Below are 17,180 nucleotides of genomic sequence, written 5' to 3' on the forward strand. Positions count from 1 at the left end.
AGTAGGCATTACCCCAACCCCAGAGAACAAAAATCCACCTGGCCTCCGGTATCCACTGGAAGTTTTATTTCTTTAGGGTTCTATCCCAACCAGTCGCTTAAAAACCAAGTAACACAGACCTGAGGGGTGGGGGCTGGGGACTGCACCTCCCTCCTACTCATGGTGGACAGCAGTGGGGACTAGGGAGGGGCAGGAGAGGTGGCTGAAGCAAGGCAGCAGCAGCAGTAATGGGGCCACGACGTCACAGAGCCAGCTCCATCCTCTCCCAGACCCTGGTTGGAGTCCCTGTGGCTTGGGGTGGGGAGTGGGGAACCCACCCCAGGCCCTCCCTCTCCCTTCCTCAGACAGCCTCCTTTCGGGCTCAACCCATTTCTTCCGGCAGGAGACTGAGGCACACAGAGAGGAGGAAGTGGGAGAGGAGGACGAGGGAGGGGCAGGGTGGCAGCACAAATGAAGGCAGAGGTGAGAGGCGTGGGCAAGGCCACTCCACCCCCACACCCACCCCAGAGAGGGGCGAGGAAGCCACACCATCACGCAGCATGTCGGGGGGACAAGGCGGGGTTTAAGGCTGAGGGGCCCGGGGCAGGCGGGGCCTCGGGCCTCAGTCAAAGCCGTGCCAGTCGCTGTGCTCTGAGTCGTATTCCAGCTCGGCGCCCACACACTTGACACCATCCAGCAGCATGGGCGTGCCGTGGTGCCGGTCTGCAAGGCAGGGTGCAAGTCAGTGCCATGCTGGCCCCTGGCCCCACCCATGCGGCCCACTAAGGGGACCCCTCCCCTTCCCTCAGGGATCAGCTGGAGGTAGGGACCCGCCAAGGAGGTTAAGAACCCCTGAGCCGGGCAAGGATCCCTTGTTCAGCCCTGGTTCCCTGAGGAGGACAGAAACCCCTGCAGTCGAGCTTCTGCATCCCTCCTCCAACCAGGAGCCTCAGGCTCTCACCCATGACGCGGGCCTGCACCGTCACGCGCACACAGGTGCCAGTGCCACCTTCGCAGGCTAGCAGTATCTCCTCTTTGAGGACGCCCTCTTTGTGCGCCGAGTACTCGCACTTGACACTATAACCTGCCCGGGGACAGGGGCAATTGGTCAGCACCTCCCCCAGCCTCCCGATCCTGCCCCTGGCACTCACTGGCCCCTACCCACCACCATGGGGGGGGCTACATGCTAAGCCCCCCCAAGAAAGGGGCAGGGATGGCCCTTCTGGAGCCCAGAGACCCATTCCCCCTAGCAGGGGTGCACAGGTCTCAAAAACCCATTCTTCAGTGAGTTGGACATGCCTCCAGCCTGTGGGCCACCCCAGTGTGGCTCCAAGAGTGAATGAAGTAGGGTCCAATTCAGGCTTCCAAAAGAAGGTCTGGCTGTTTTCTCCCAAAAGGAAGGCAGGGAGAGGCGGTGATGAGGAGTGAGGGGGGCAGGGCAGGGTAGGCTTTGAGCAGATCAGATGGCAAGAGGTAAAGGCCTGAAGGGTGTCAATCCATTGAAGCGCAAGGTCATGAGGAGGCTGGTGACGGGGACATGAAACTGAAGCTGGAGCTCCACGAAACTGACACCCTAGCCTCTGCCAGGCTGGGAGTGGGGCATGGGGCAGGGCCTGAAGTGAGCCTGATGGGAACAGCAGCCTGAAACCCAAGGTCTGGGACTGGTGGGTGCTAGGAGTTATCCACACGGTGTGTGTAGCTCCAGCAGGTTTTTCTAGAAGGTTAGGGAGGCAGGAGGGAGGGCTGGAGGCTTCAAACCAGTTCCTCAGCAGCTCCCATCTTGGTTACTGCCCCACGGAGGTAACCATCACACCATGGGCAGGTACAGGCAAGTATGAGCTCATGGACTTCTGTTCAGGACAGGGAGCAAGGCCTGGAGTGTGGGACCTGTCATGCTGCCACACTGTAAGCTCACAAAGAGGTGCCACATCCCCGACTTGCTGAGCTGCCCATCCACCCTAGTTGGGGTAAGGGAGCACCCCATGTTCTCACTCCCACACCCATCCAGGCCCTGCTGGAGGAGGGGACGCACCTTCAGGGACGGGCACCACGCTGAGGAGCTTGAGGTGCAGGCTGGGGACAGGTGCCTCGCGGACATCCTTGCTCAGCCTGTGCACTGGGGGCAGAGTGAAGGTAATCTCATACCTGTGCAGGATCTTCAGGAAGCCAACCTACAGCAGGAGAGGTGAGGGAGGGAGGCACCTTGACTTCCTGCTTCCCGCAGGCCCACCCAGTTGTGCCACCTATGATCCCATGGGCCCCAGCACCTGCTTCCCCAGAGAGCCCAGAAAGCCCAACTCCCTCCATCACTCCAGCTGACTGACCCCCAGCCCAGTGGCCCCAGCCCTTTCACAGACCCCTTGAGGGTCCCAGCCCTACAGCTTGGCCAGCAAGATCCTCAGCATCTGTCTCACGGGCCCCAAAGTCCTCAGTGGCTCATTTCATAGACAAGAAAATGGAAACCACAAAATGATTGGCCAAAGGCTATGTAGTGTGGCCAGGGTCAAGTCCTCCCTAGATGTCTTGGCCATTCCTGCCATGCATGGCACCTAGCAAGGCACCACCCACTGCCTACAAGGGAAAGTTCAAAGTCCCATGGGTCATCCACCTGTCCCCATCACTGCCAGTATCCCAGGGTCAGGGATGCTGGTCCTCCATTCGCTCATAGGATGACAGCAGGCCACAGATAGCGTGGGATGAGGGATGGGATCAAATTAGAGATATGACAGTAGACCAGCTGTGTCAGCCCAGAGCTGGCCCACAGGCCTGGCACCAGCCACTGAACTGGGGCTCCTGGCTGCCCTGCTGGCACTGGACTGTGGATGCCTGCCTGCCCACTCAAAGGCTGACTGTGTCCAATGGCCCATACTCACGACCCAAGCAATTTCTGTTGTTCATTCACAGTGCTTGGTGACAACCACCCTCTGGGACAAATGCCATTCTTGGAAACTCCAGTGGCATGAAGGGTCACAAGCCAGGGTGGTTGCTGAGCAGGGGGGCTGGTGGGGGTGCCAGGCCAGCAGGCAAAGGGTGCCTGCTGTACTCCCAGCTTGCAGGGGCACACAGAGTCCTGCTCACAGTTACTGGGGCTGGGCAGCCCCATCCCTGGGGGCCAACTGGGACTGGCTGCAGAGAGTTTTTTAGCCATTCAGTGGGACCAGGTTGATATTGCTACATGACAAACTTCAATCCATGTGCCCCCCTCATGCTCTGCTGGTAGAGGGCACATCCCTCAAGAAGGCTTTCTGGCTGTACCTGCTAACTGTGACCCTGTGACCCAGGGGTACTACTTATAGAATTTTCCAGGGGAAATAGAGATGTGCAAAAAAATGCTCTTCGCTGCCCTATTTATAACAATGAAAACAAAAACAGCTGTAACACCCAGGAACAGGGAGCCAGCTAAGTCAATGATGACACATATCATGGACCAGTAGGGAGTTGTAAAATCTCGTGGAAAATTATTTACTGACACAGGTAGGAGACAGTTCACAACAGAAGCAAGCAAAAACCAGTGTGGACACAGTGATGCCAGCTTTTGTTTTTGGAAACAAAGCTTTTTAAAATAAGCTGGATCCATCACCAAGTGTTTTCAGAAAAATAAATAAATAAATAAATAAATAAATAAATAAAATTTTTAAAAGCTGGAATAAGCCAGGTGTGGTGGCTCACGCCTGTAATCCCAGCACTTTGGGAGGCTGACACGGGCGGATCACGAGGTCAGGAGATCGACACCATCCTGGCCAACAGAGTGAAACCCCGTCTCTACTAAAAATATAAAAAAGTAGCTAAGAGTGGTGGCACGCGCCTGTAATCCCAGCTGCTCTGGAGGCTGAGGCAGGAGAATTGCTTGAACCTGGGAGCTGGAGGTTGCAGTGAGCTGAGATGGCACCACTGTACTCCAGCCTGGTGACAGAGCAAGACTCCGTCTCAAAAAGAAAAAAAAAAGCTGAAATAACACACATCAGAATATTAACCATGGTTATTTTGGGATAGTATGACTGTGGGTACTTTTAAATTTCTTCATATTTTCTCTGTCTTCCAAATGTTCTCATGTCTATTAAGACATGAGTGGATTTTACAATGAGGGGAGAGAGCTATTTTTAAGTGTTGGTTTGTTCCATTTACTCTCTTGGGGAAGCTGTCAGCTGTAGGACAAAGAGTGGGAACTTCAGAGTTGGACAGAAATGGATACAAACCTGGGCCCCCCAGGTTCTTTTTTGTTTGTTTGTTTGAGACAGAGTCTTTCTGTTGCCCAGGCTGGAGTGCAGTGGCACAATCTCAGCTCACTGCAACCTCAGCCTCCTGGGTTCAAGCAATTCTTCTGCCTCAGCCTCCCAAGTAGCTGGGACTACAGGCATGTGCCACCACGCTCAGCTAACTTGTATTTTTAGTAGAGACGGGTTTCAACCCATTGGCCAGGCTAAACCTGGGCCCCTTTTGAGCAGCACAGCAGACCCCCCACTCAGGGCCATCTCAATGGGCCAGACCTCCCCCGACCCAAGGGCACTCCTGTTCAACTCTGGACCCCTGATTTATTGACCAACCTGAAGGCCTCAGTCTCCATTTTCCCCAATCCAGCTCCACCAAGCAGAAAACAGGGGGTGATAATACTACTTCAAAGAGCCTAACTGAGCCAGAGATTTGGCAAAGAAGGGTTAAAAAAAAAAGTTGCACCTTGTTATTGCCATAATTAGCTTCACACCTGTATCACATACATACATTCTTCCATTCTCACACCAACTCTAGGGGATGTGATTGTCTCCACTTGAGAGAAAAGAAACTCAGGTGACCTTCCCAAGGTCACAGAGCCAGAATGGCTGGCCTAGACCTGAACTCTGGCCACTGGCACCACAGCCACGACACTGCCTTCCATTGCTATTGTCTGGGTGAAGCAGATGACAGCAGTGGCTCTGCTCATCTTGATCTGGATGACATTCTAAATGCTCTCATCTCATTGAAATCTCACTGCCTCCCATCTGACAGATGGTGAAACCAAGGCACAGGGAAAGGCACAGACATGCCTATAAGCCCAGCTGAGAGGAACGGGGATAGGCACCCAGAAGCCAGGCAGAGCCGGGGAGGGGGAGAAGCTGCTGATGGGGGAGGTGTGCATGTACCTTGACCAGAAAGCTGCTGTCACTCTCCTGGGTGACCATGACCACCGAGTCATGCAGCTTCTCATCAAAGTGGACGTGGCTGTGGGATCCTTCTGCATCGTGGCCTGCCGCAAAGCGGATACTCCGGACTCTGGGCTTGTTGCCTAGGAAGAGTGGGAGAGGGCTCTGAGGGCTTTCCCTGTCCCCAGGAAACTCCTCCCCCTTGTCCCCTCGTCGCCCCCAAGACTGCCCTTGACATCATCCAGCTCCCACTGGCTGGGCTCTTTTCAGGGCTAGATGGACACTAGGATCATGAGGCTTGAGGCCTCCCCCCCGGCCCCGACCTGCCCCTCCCACAAAAATCCATCCCGAGAGTGGGCGTGGGGAGGACTCAGGGACTGGCTAATATGACCCTCGCTTGGAGGGGATGGGGCTGGTGCCAGAGCCAGGAAGGGACAGTCTTCCAGACTCCCACCAAGCCAGGGCAGCGTGGGGCTCAGCCCAGTCCTCTGGATACCCTGCCCAGTGCTCTCCTTCACAGTGCAAAGCTCCCCATCCCTGGGGCCTACCCCTAAGCTGTGTCAGTGCATGAGGCCCCTGCCTGCCCATCCTCATGACCCAAACCTGAAAGGGCAGGGACAGGAACAGGCTCTAGGGGATCTCCCTAGGGGTGGCAGAAACAAAGGGGATCAAAAAACACAGCCCACCTAAGCGAGGCTGCAGCTGCCACTAAACCTCACTGGCCACTGGCAGCAAGAAGAGAGAATCCAAGGAAGCTTCCAGACCCACCCCAAGACCCCCTTCCTTCCTCTGCCTAGCCCACCATCAAGGCCCTCAGCTGTCTCTGAGCTGGGTCGGGTTCTCCAAGGCCAGAAAGGGCAGAGGGATGAGACAGGCAGGGTAGCCGGGAGCCGAGCTGAAGGCCTGGACTAGATGAATGCTCAGGCTGCAGAGGCTGAGAGCACGGCCCTAGTCCTCTCTGACCCCTGGCCCCTAGGCCCTCCCACCAAGAGCCCTGCCCAGGGTCCTCTTGGTGGGAGGACCTGATCCAGCTTTGAGCCGGCCTCTTGGATACTCGGAGGCCCAGGGGACCAGCCTGGCACATCCACAATCCCTGGTGAGCCCCACAGAACCCTCAAATCTCACCAGCTCACCCTGGCCTAAAACCCTCCCTTATCCCTTCTGGACTCTGAAAGAAACCCAAATTCCCTTCCACAGCCTGCTGTGGCCCTCCCACATCACCAGTCTCAGTGCTCACCATAAGCCCCTCGGCTCCCCCAACCCCCACAGTGGAACGGCAGGGACACAAGAGCACACACCTCCACAGACCAGCCTAAGGAGTCAGCAGGGCTCTGCAGGGGTCCCTGCTAGGGCTTGCATGAGCCCCAGGACCTGGCACAAACACTGACCTAGTCCCAATCACATTCGCACACCAGCACACACGCACTCACACATGCACACACACACAGAGGTAGTGCGGGCCCTACCTGCAGCAATGGCCCTCCTACCAGGGCCCACCGGAAGAGCTTGTGCAAACCCCACCAGGCCAGGAAGGCACTTACCCTTGTTGGCTGCAGCCATGGACGCCCTCCCTGCCACGCAGCTCCTGCCAGACACCGCCACTCACGCTCAGCAGCCTCCCATGCTCCAGGGACACCAGCGGGAGCCTGAAGGATAGGGAGTGGGGAGGGCAGGGGTCAGGGCCACCCATGGACCCATGGCTCGGGGACACCAGAGGAGCTCCCTTTAGGAAGGACTCAAACCCCTACTGCTCTCAGCAGCCCAAGTGGTGCCTGTACTCTCTAGCATGGGTGCTTCTGCCCACCCTCTACCGACTGCCCACATTCACCAAGAGCCCTCACCCCTTCCTGATACCCCAATGACTCAGGGTCCTGCCAGCATGTGCTGAGCTGCAGCTTCTAGGTGCCAAAGCAACAGCATAGGACTCCTATCCCCAGCACCCCCGGAGACTGGCAGGAGGGGCAGCCTGGAAAGGAGGACTTTATTGGTATTTTCCAGGGACCAGTTCTGGTGCTGCTGACCCCAAAGGCTGGGCCTGGAGCTACCTTATTCAGGTCGCACAAGCAATGCAGCTGGGTGAGGTCAGAGGCAACAGCGTGCTCGATGGTGGGCAAGAACAGGGGACCACATAAAGTAAACGTGCCCTTAGAGCTTTCCCTCCTGGTGATCGGTCAGGGCCATGTGCAAAACAGATGCCTGTGGAGGGGGTGTGCCCCCACCTGAACCCGCCATTCAGACCCTGCCCTGAGTCTCAGGCCTGCCTCCGCCTCAGCTCCCCAACGGCAGCCTCAGCACAGGGGCAGTGAGAGGCGCCCCAGGAAGCCTCCAATGGGCCGAGCTGGGACCATCTGAGCATCAAAAAGAATAATGAGTGCAACTGATGGAAACAGATGGAACACATAAAAGCAGTGCATTCACAGAGATTATTAGAAAAGAAGAGAGAAAGCAAAACAAACAAACCCAAGCCCTCAAAAGCCCTCATTTGTCACCACTGACGGTAGCAGTGCCCTCTTTACTCTGAAAGCTGAGGATTAAAGAGAAAGAATTCAGCCTGTCTCTTGGCCTTTCTTGTAACCAAATTGCCCTGGTGGTTGATGGAAATCTCTTCTTTCGGGAAGAATTCTTGCTAATAAATAACAAAGAAATGACCAAATGCTAAGTCATTCTGCAACCCCTAAAGGAACAAATGCTGGAGGCAACAAGAGCCAGTGGATGCTAAACCAGAGGGGAAGGTTGACAGGAAGCAGATACTCACAGGCGCCCAAGTGTCACTGACAGAGGACCTGGTATGGCTTTTGTTTTTTTTTTTCTGAGATGGAGTTTCACTCTTGTCACCCAGGCTGGGATGCAATGGCACGATCTCGGCTCACTGCAACATCTGCCTCCTGGGTTTGAGCGACTCTCCCGCCTCAGCATCCTGAGTAGCTGGGACTACAGGCGCCCACCACCACGCCTAGCTAATTTTTGTATTTTTAGTAGAGACAGGGTTTCACCATGTTGGCCAGGCTGGTCTCGAACTCCTGACCTCAAGTGATCCGCCCACTTCAGCCTCCCAAAGTGTTGGGATTACAGGTGTGAGCCACCATGCCTGACCGAGGACCTGGTATTTAAGAGGAATAGCACAAGTTTGCAATGGAGGTATGTGACTTCTCCCAGTCACACACTGGTCTATCTCTCTACTCTCTTCAGGACAGCCTGTCACACTGATGCCTCCTGAAGTAAGGCAGCCCAAAGTTCCAGCATCACTGACAAGGGATTCCTGCCAAAAAGGTTTAACCTGGATCTAAACCAGCCTCTAGCTTCAACTTCTCATTTGCTGAAAACAGGAGAGGGAAACAAATTTAATGACTCCATGAGAAAGCAATGAGACAAGCCCAGAAGGCAGGATATTCTACAGGATGACTGACCTGTTTTTTGTTTTTGTTTTTGTTTTCAAATGTCAAGAAGAAAAAGAAAGCAGGCTGGGAACGGTGGCTCACGCCTGTAATCCCAGCACTTTCACGGATCACAAGGTAAGGAGTTCAAGACCAGCCTGGCCAACATAGTGAAACCCAGTCTCTACCAAAAGTACAAAGATTAGCCAGGTGTGGTGGCGGGCAGCTGTAGTCCCAGCTGGTTGGGAGGTTGAGGCAGGAGAATCACTTGAATCCGGAAGGCGGAGGTTGCGGTGAGCCGAGATTGCGCCACTGCACTCTAGCCTGGGCAAAAGGAGCAAAACTCCGTCTCTAAAAAAAAAGACATTTGGGGGATCTGGAAAATGTAAATGGCCTGGATATGAGGTAACACTAAGAAATGAGTTGATCATGGAATTGTATTATGTAAAGAATTATGTCCTTACTTTGTCAGGGAAACATACTGAACAACTTAGAGATGAGTGACACTGGCTCATCAGTCCAGGGACAGAAGAGGAACTACAGGGTGGCCTCATAGTCTAGGGCTGGGCCTGTGGAGGGCATGATCTCAAGGTCCCTCTGGTGCCAAGCTGCTCTGGAAGCAGATGTCGCCTCACCTCGCTCCCCACTTCTCAATGTGGGCAAAGTCCACCCAGGCCCAAGCCTTGCCTCATGGGCAGAGTGTTCACAGTTTGGGTACCACCAGGAGCCCCCTTTGGCCAATGGACCAGGCCAGCAACCCCCTCTTGGAGGTGAGCTTCCAGGCCCCAGCCCAGGGTGCAGGAAGTGGAGCTACACCCATTCACCTCTGGCCAGGGCCACTGTGGGGTCAGTTGCCTCAGCCCTGGAAAGCTCAGCTTGTCCCCAGGGAACTTGGTCTTGGAGAGCAGCCTGCCGTAACCGCCCCCCGACTACAGCTGCCCCCAAAGCTGTGAACTCAGAGTATATGACAAATGGCCAAGCGCAAGAGTGTGAGGCCCTCCTATCCTGCGGAGGCTGCTCCAGCCGCACCTCTGCAGCCAGGAGGCAGTGACAGCCCAGTGTCCACAAGGTCCCCCCATCTCCCAGGATGCTTCCTGAAGGCTCAGGTTAAACTGCACCAGTGGCTGGTGAGCAAAGACTGCAGGCCCTTTTCACAAAACACTCTGAACCGGTCCATGCAGGGCACCCTCCCTGTCTTCCTCCCAACCTACTGCCTGACCATCCCCCACCCCCCGCCTTTGCCCAGCTCATCCCTTCAGCCAGGAACAATCCCGTCCCTCCCAGCCACACCTTCGACAGGGTCTCAGCCCCAACATTTCTTTTTTAAGAATGCACACCCTGCAAATCCCAGGACAGGACTACAGCTCTTTATGGAATCCCCTTTCTCATGTCTGGGATCATTTGATATCCCTCTTCCTCACCTTACAAGGGTAGTGACTGTGTTTTTGTCAAACCCTGTGTCCCCGGCACTCAGCGCAGCACCAGACAGGGAGGAGCTGTGTTTGGTTTATGTTTGTTGAATGAATGACCACATCACATTTGCTTGGAGGGCCTGGCCAAGGCCCGTACTTCAGCACTAAATGATATGGTCAGGGCCAGTGACTGCACTGGGGGCTCTCAGGAAGCAGAACTCCCCACCCCACTCTTTTACCTCACCCCTGCCCTGGGGGGCACTTCCCTCTCCCTGGCCCCCACCAAGTGGCCTCCCACTGGGACTCCTCAGGCCTTGCTGCAATCAGCTGGTTACCTGTCCATGCCTGCTTTGAGAGGGACATGCCCCATGCCCACTGAGGGTAGGACCCACATCTCATGCAGTGCCAGTACTCAGTAAAGGGCAAACACTCAGGGCCTATAACCCTCTGGATAGTGAGAACATAGAGGCAGGAAGCAAGTGACTTCAGGAACCCAAAGGAAACTGGGAAAACCAAACCTCCTTTCTCAATGGAGAACCTGCTGGTCGCTGTCCTCGGGGAGCTAGACTCTTGTCCACATACAATTCCTCATCAGAAACAGGCAAAGAGGGCACTGGGCCTCCCCTGCTGCAGCTGTGTCCACAGAGAACAGCTAGGCCAGCACACAACCCCAAGCCTGGCCCTGCCTCCAGCCTCCTCCTGTGCCAACCAAGGCATCACCGTGGCTCAATCCACATGGCCCCGAGGCAGCAGTCCTGGTTCAAATTCAGGATCTGCCCTTGCTAGCTGCATGGGTGAGTTCTTTCACTTCTCTGTCCCTGTTTCCTAATGTGTAACACAGGAATAAGCAGTGGCCTCTTCCTTCCAGGGTTTGCTGCAACTGTGCCTGAAGCTCTGTGACAATGCACCCCCCATCTCTGCAAAAGCAAACCCCCAAAGGCCTGGTTTCTAAAGCAACAGCAGTTTCAGCAGCACCGTCAGAGAGGCACTTCAGGCCAATCCTGGAGGAGCCAGGAGTGACCCTTTGAGTGGGCCCCAGGGACGCCAGCCTTCTTGGAAAACAGCTCAAGGGGTGAGGGGGCCTCCCTCCTCCTGCCTCCCCCTTCTCCCACTCCCAAAGCAGCCAGGTCCCTAGGGAGGGTCAGAGAACAGATGCAGGGAGTTTCCAGTCCCCCTAACCAGAGGGGGTCACAAGGAAGATGTGCAGAATGAACATCCTGGGAAACTGGGAAATGACCAGGGAGGAACATGGTGCCTCCCCCCCAGCAAAAAAAATTATACCCTTCCCCATAAGATGGAGTGTCAGCAAGCTTCCAGGCCCCAGCCCAGGGTGCAGGAAGAGGAGCTACACCCATTCACCTCTGGTCAGCATGCTCCCAACGTCTGAGACCTCATTTCTCATTCCTTCTTCAATCCCCATTCTCGTTGTGGTTCGAGGTCTTTCTCTCTGAGCCAGGAACTCCGCAACCTTCCACCCTCCCTACCTCTTCCTCTCCTACCCCAGCCTGGGGCTCAGTCCTGGCTCAAGCACTCAGTCCAGCAGAAGCACTGTGTAGCCTTCCATTAAAGCTCACGCCTGTGAAAAGAACACCCATTGAGGCCTTGAGATGGGGCCACACTGACCTGCTGACTCTCACGACTGGACACAGCAGAGGCCACACATACTCAGAACAAAGCCTGGAAAGGCAAGGCTGGAGGTCAGTAGTTGTGGCAGCTTCACATCAACTCAGCCTTAATGTGACTTAATTTCCTTCTCCCTCCAGTGGGCCAAAGGTGCAAAGATAAGTATGGCTGTTCTCTCTCCCTCTAACAGTGAGGTGCTGGGGGTGGGGGTGGGGGAATATGGAGAAGGGACCCTCACCACCCACACCTTCCTGCCTCCCCAACAAGTGCTGCCCTCCTCTGCCCAGCATTCTCCCCACTTTGCCCTCAGCTGGTGGGTGCTTAGCCTCCAGATCGCATGCCCCACCTAGGCCCTGCCCTGGGCCTGTGATCCAGAGGTCCCAAGAAGCAGAGGCCAGGCTGGATCCAGAGGGTCAGCCAAGGTGAGGGTGGGAGCACACAGGATTATCTCCCAGGGACAGGGCTGCTGCCTCGTAGCTCAGGATGGATAGAATGTGGGGGGATATCCAGCTACATTTTCCCTCCACAGAAGACCAGAATGGGAGGGGGATAGGGGTGCTGCCCCGACTTTCTTCAACTCCCCGGAGCAGAAAAATGCCCTACCTCCACTTTCCAGTGCCAAGATTCAAGAAGAAAGGCAAGCGGCGACTTCCCTTTCTCAGTCCCTGCTTACTAATGGAAACACGGGTCCAGAACCTAAATCCAGTCCCTCCTCCTTCATACCACCGGGAGGGAGGTGCAACCCAAGACCCCGAGGCCCCAAGGGTCCAGGTGTAGGACCCTTTATCCTCTCCGGCAGCCATCCCTGTGGGTGTGGCACCCCCGCCACACCCCATTCTTGTCATCTCAGGGGGAGGGGGGAAATGTAATCGGACATCCCCCCCATCCAATCCATCCTGAGCTGCGAGGCGGCGGCTCTGTCCCTCGGAGATAATCCTGCGCGCTCCCCACCTTCACTCACCTCGGCTGACGCAGGAGTCTCCGGAGCCCGCACTCCCAGACATCACTGCCCTCCTTCCTGAGGGTGCTGAGGCTCGGAGGCTCAGAGATGCTACTCGTCCAAGGTCATGCAGCGAGGCAGCGGCAATGAACAGGGTCGTGGGGAGGAGGGGGCGCTGACCCCATTACGCCCCCGCCCTCACTACCGCACTCATGCCCCCGGACAATCGCTTCGCGGAAAACACCCCAGCTGCACCAGCTAACGGTCACTGCGCCCCGGGAACCTGACATCACTCTAGTTCAGGTGCTGGGGAGTCCTCCAGGCCCGGCCCCGACAGCGGAGCCCCCCACCCCAGCCCTGCCATCACGGCCTCTGGGGTCCCAGACACTGACTGCTCAGGACAGGGTCGGGACCGGGAGGGGACCTCGGCGAACGGGAAGGAACCGGGAGGCAGGGAGCAGAGGGGTGGCCTCACCTTGCGGGGTGCACCCCGGGGCCGGGGACGGCAGGGACGACCGCTGCAGCGGCGGCGGCTGCAGGAGCTCAACGCCGAGCACGAGGAAGGGAGCCCCGCGCCGCGGCCGCCCTCCCGTCGGCACGCCCCCGCCTCCGCCCATTGGTTGATCTGGGAGGGTGGGGCGAGGGACGCTCCGGACCAATGAGCGGGCTCCAAAGAACGCCCAACTGGCGAGGGCCGCCTACGTCACGTGCCAGGGTCGCCGAGGCAGCGCCCTGCTAGTCCGCGCCTGCCGGGCGAGCTCTCGCGAGGAAGACGGGCAGGCGGCCCAACTAGGCCAGGGGCCAGAACCGGCCACTCGAAGAGGGAGAAGGAGGGCCTCGGATAGGCCCCGCCCCCGCTCCTTCTTCCGCCTGGGGGATAGCGCCTCTAGCCTTGAACCTTGCTTAGGACGCACCTCCCTTGGGCCCTTCGCTCTCGGGAGGGCCGTCGGGCGCGTCTCGGGGCTGGGTGGAGCTCCCGAAGGTGGCCTTTCTCCCTGGGCTTCCACGCCGGCTTCGGCCATCGATACGGGCCGTGTTGGTCTCGTTCAGGAGCTGAGGAACGAGACAGAACATCACTCCTGTTTCGACCCCAGGGTTTGGACCTCTTCCCCTTCCACCCCATCCCCTGTCTCGAAAGAAGCGCCCCCGTGCGGGCCCGAGACGCGTCCCGGGTGCCTGGCCCGGCCTGGAGAAGCATCAGAACAAAGAAGGCACGCGGTCTGGGGGCTGGGAGAGCCTGTGACGCGCCCCCGGGGACCGCAGCCTCTGCTCCCGGTCTCCATGGAGGCGGTCGCCATGGCAGCGAGATGCGCCTCGCTCAGCACCGCGGGGTGGGATGTGGGCGCCTGCAATGAGCCGAGGAGCGAGAGGCGTGGCCCTCCGGTCTGCGGGGGTTCTTGCCGGTGCTCTCCGCCCGCCTGTTCGCGAACACCCCACCTATACTTCGCCCGTGGGGACGGATTCCCCAAAGTGCCCTCAGTAAGCCGTCCGGAGCACGCAGCGCCTTGCTTCCAACGGAACTAGAGAGACGGCCTGGGCGGCTGAAGGCCAGCCTCCCTTCAGCAGGGCCGGGGTCGCTGCCTTAAAGGAGCCCTCAAGTCTGCCACCCTGTGGCCCATAACCTGTCTGCTGATCTCCGGTCTGCACACTGTTGGCAAATTAATCTTTCTGAGCTCTTGTTTTCATCGCGTCCCTCTCCTGCTCCAAAGCCCTCTGGGACTGTCTCCAGTAGCGCTTCACAAACTTCAGCAGCACTTTGGGTGATTCATGTGGCCTCGCGTTTGAGAGACAGCGCTTACATTGAGAGCTTTTCACATTCTGATCTCAGCCCCTCCACTCCTGCCCACTCTACCCACTCCCACCGCACTACCTTTAGACCTTGCCTTGGAAGTCTAAAGTTGGCAGACGGTGGGCCCAAAGTGGCCCGTAGGTGTATTTTGTTTAGCTCACATGGGGCTTTTTAAAAGAAGTCCTTCCCCCTCCTGCCTCCTCCGCCTCTTTCTGGAATCGGGAATCTGGTTTCGTGGCTTCTTTTGAAATATCAGAAGATCTGACAACATGGGCTCACTTTCCAGCCTGGCATTACAAGCCCCTTTAAGAGCACATAAATTTACCGTAGTCCCCGCCAATCCCTGTTTCTCACGGTTAGTTACCTTCTGGGTCTGTGCAGACATTTGTGATCCCCTCCCCCTCATTATCCCACCTTCCAACCTGGAAGGCCCTCCCCCCTCTCTTCTCATAGCCAAAATTCAAGCCCTCTTCAACCAAGAGAAGTTTTGCCTATTTATTTGTTTATTTATTTTTGAGACAGAGTCTCACTCTGTCGCCCAGGCTTGAGTTCAGTGGTGCCATCTCGGCTGACTACAGCCTCCACCCCTCCCCCGCCGGGTTCAAGCCATTCTCCTGCCTCAGCCTCCCAAGTAGCTGGGATTCTAGGTGCACGCCACCACACCCAGGGCGAATTTTTGTATTTTTAGTGGAGACAGGGTTTCACCATGTTGGTCAGGTGGGTCTCAAACTCCTAGCCTCAAGTGATCCGCCTGCCTCAACCTCCCAAAGTGCTGGGATTACAGGCATGAGCCACTGCGCCTGGCCCAAGCCTGCCTTTTTCAAAAGTCTTTCTAGCCAACTTCTCAAAACCATCTCTGGTGTGGGCTCTCTCAAACACAAACTGGCTGCTAACTGCACAGCCGGGGTTATTTCCGAATTGTCAACTCCTTTCAGCAAACATTTACTGAATGTATCTGATGAGTAAGTTATTGTGCTAGGCTCTGTGGAGTGGAAGGCACTCACAGTTTAGTGTAGGAGGGACACCACACACAAAGAACTGTGGTCTCCTGTCCTTGCCAAATGTTCCTCACACTCCCAGGCATCGGGCAGTCTGGCCCACTGGGAGGAGCTGAAATACAGAGCTGCCCATGCCTAGGGATACTACATGCTCTCAGGGAAGGCCAAAAATGGTTCTGGAAAGCCTCCAGGAGAAAATTAGACTCTTTGTGTCAGGAGGAAGTCAGGGCAGGAGTTACCTGGCTGCCCCATCACTGCCCAATGTGTCTGTGTTACCACACGAGTAGTGCCCAGGCTCTGGGGCTTCCTGTGCGGAGGGCCTTACCAAAGTTAGATGGCTCTGCAAGGGAAACCACAGGCCCCTACCAGGCCCCCTGGAGACAGAGGCAGGACAAGAAGAATTAGGAACAACTCCAGGTTAGGAGAACAGATGGAGCACGTATAAAACATCCACTCACGGCCGGGCGTGCTGGCTCACGCCTGTAATCCCAGCACTTTGGGAGGCTGAGATGGGCGGATCATGAGGTCAGGAGATCGAGACCATCCTGGCTAACACGGTGAAACCCCGTCTCTACTAAAGCTACAAAAAATTAGCCGGGTGTGGTGGCGGGCGCCTGTAGTCCCGGCTACTCGGGAGGCTGAGGCAGGAGAATGGCGTGAACCTGGGAGGCGGAGCTTGCAGTGAGCCGAGATCGCACCACTGCACTCCAGCTTGGGCGACTGAGCCAGACTCCATCTCCAAATAAAAAAAAATAAAAAAAAAAATCCACTCACCATGAGAACCTGGTGACTTTAAAAAAAAAAAAAAAAAAAAAAAACACAACACTTGCTACAACTCCAAACACACGGTTTTTTGGTTTTTTTTGTTTTTCAGAGACAGGGTCTCACTATGTTGCCCAGGCTGGTCTCAAACTCTTGGCCTCAAGCGATCCCCCGACCTTGGGCTCCTAATGTGCTGGAACCAGACCAGAGGCACAAGCCACTGTGCCCAGCCCTTTATTCTTTTTAATTAAAAATTAAACAACTATAACCTCATTGGAAAACTGCTTGGCAGTACCTAATAAAAATGATAAATGAAATGAGTAATTCCACTTTTTTTTTTTTGAGACAGAGTCTTACTCTGTCACCCAGGCTGGAGTGCAGTGGTGCGATCTCAGCTCTCTACAACCTCTGCCTCCTGGGCTCAAGCACTCCTCCCACCTCAGCCTCCCCAGTAGCCAGGACTACAGGCGCATGCCACCACACCCAGCTAATTTTTGTATTTTTTTTTTTTTTGAGATTACAGGCATGTGCCACCACGCCGGCTAATTTTGTATTTTTAGTAGAGACAGGTTTCTGCATGTTGGTCACGCTAGTCTCGAACTCCCAACCTCAGGTAAACTGCCTGCCTCAGCCTCCCAAAGTGCTGGGATTACAGGCGTGAGCCACCGTGCCTGGCCAATTTTTTTGTATTTTTAATAGAGACGGGGTTTCACCATGTTGGCCAGGCTGGTCTCGAACTCCTGACCTCAGGTGACCGACCCACCTCAGACTCCCAAAGTGCTGGGATTACAAGCTTGAGCCACCATGCCCAGCCATGGCATGTGTTTAATTTTAAAAGAAACTGGCAAATTGTTTTCCAAAATGACTGTACTTACTTACACTCCCATTAGCAGAGTATAAGAGTTCCTGTTGCTTCACATCCTCATCAACATAAAAATTTGCAATTTTGTAAAAAACGCTACACCATGCTAACCAAACAAAGCAGGGCAACGGACTACCAGTCTTCAGCCTCTCCTCTGAGCCATGCCCTTGTAGAGGACAATTTCACAACAGCTATCAAGATTACAAATGCACACACAAAAAAAGAGAAAACACACACACACACACACAGCCAACATGGTGAAACCCCATCTCTACTAAAAATACAAAAAATTAGCTGGGCGTGGTGGCAGGTGCCTGTAATCCC

The 17,180-nt window shown here is 55.7% G+C and overlaps 1 protein-coding gene across 5 annotated transcripts; it reads right to left on the minus strand.

The window, feature by feature from the left end:
- Positions 1-44: 44 nt before the first annotated feature.
- On the minus strand, positions 45-14,693 carry ADISSP (adipose secreted signaling protein). 5 transcript variants are annotated; one of them, XM_055372498.1, is made up of 7 exons: positions 12,921-13,058; positions 11,242-11,458; positions 6,638-6,742; positions 5,097-5,239; positions 2,012-2,150; positions 941-1,063; positions 45-702 (listed from the first exon to the last, which is right to left on the minus strand). In XM_055372498.1, the coding sequence occupies exons 3-7, from the start codon at positions 6,654-6,656 to the stop codon at positions 602-604; spliced, it is 525 nt and encodes a 174-aa protein (XP_055228473.1). In that variant the 5' UTR covers positions 6,657-6,742; positions 11,242-11,458; positions 12,921-13,058; the 3' UTR covers positions 45-601. The 5 variants fall into 5 exon arrangements, with proteins under 5 accessions (XP_055228473.1, XP_055228472.1, XP_063558415.1 ...); XM_055372497.2 differs by lacking the exon at positions 11,242-11,458 and adding an exon at positions 11,506-11,559 and having other exon boundaries at positions 12,921-13,057; XM_063702345.1 differs by lacking the exon at positions 11,242-11,458 and adding an exon at positions 11,506-11,559 and having other exon boundaries at positions 12,467-13,057.
- Positions 14,694-17,180: the final 2,487 nt, after the last annotated feature.

The sequence above is a fragment of the Gorilla gorilla genome, chromosome 21, assembly GCF_029281585.2.
Source record: "Gorilla gorilla gorilla isolate KB3781 chromosome 21, NHGRI_mGorGor1-v2.1_pri, whole genome shotgun sequence".
Lineage (NCBI taxonomy): Eukaryota > Metazoa > Chordata > Mammalia > Primates > Hominidae > Gorilla > Gorilla gorilla.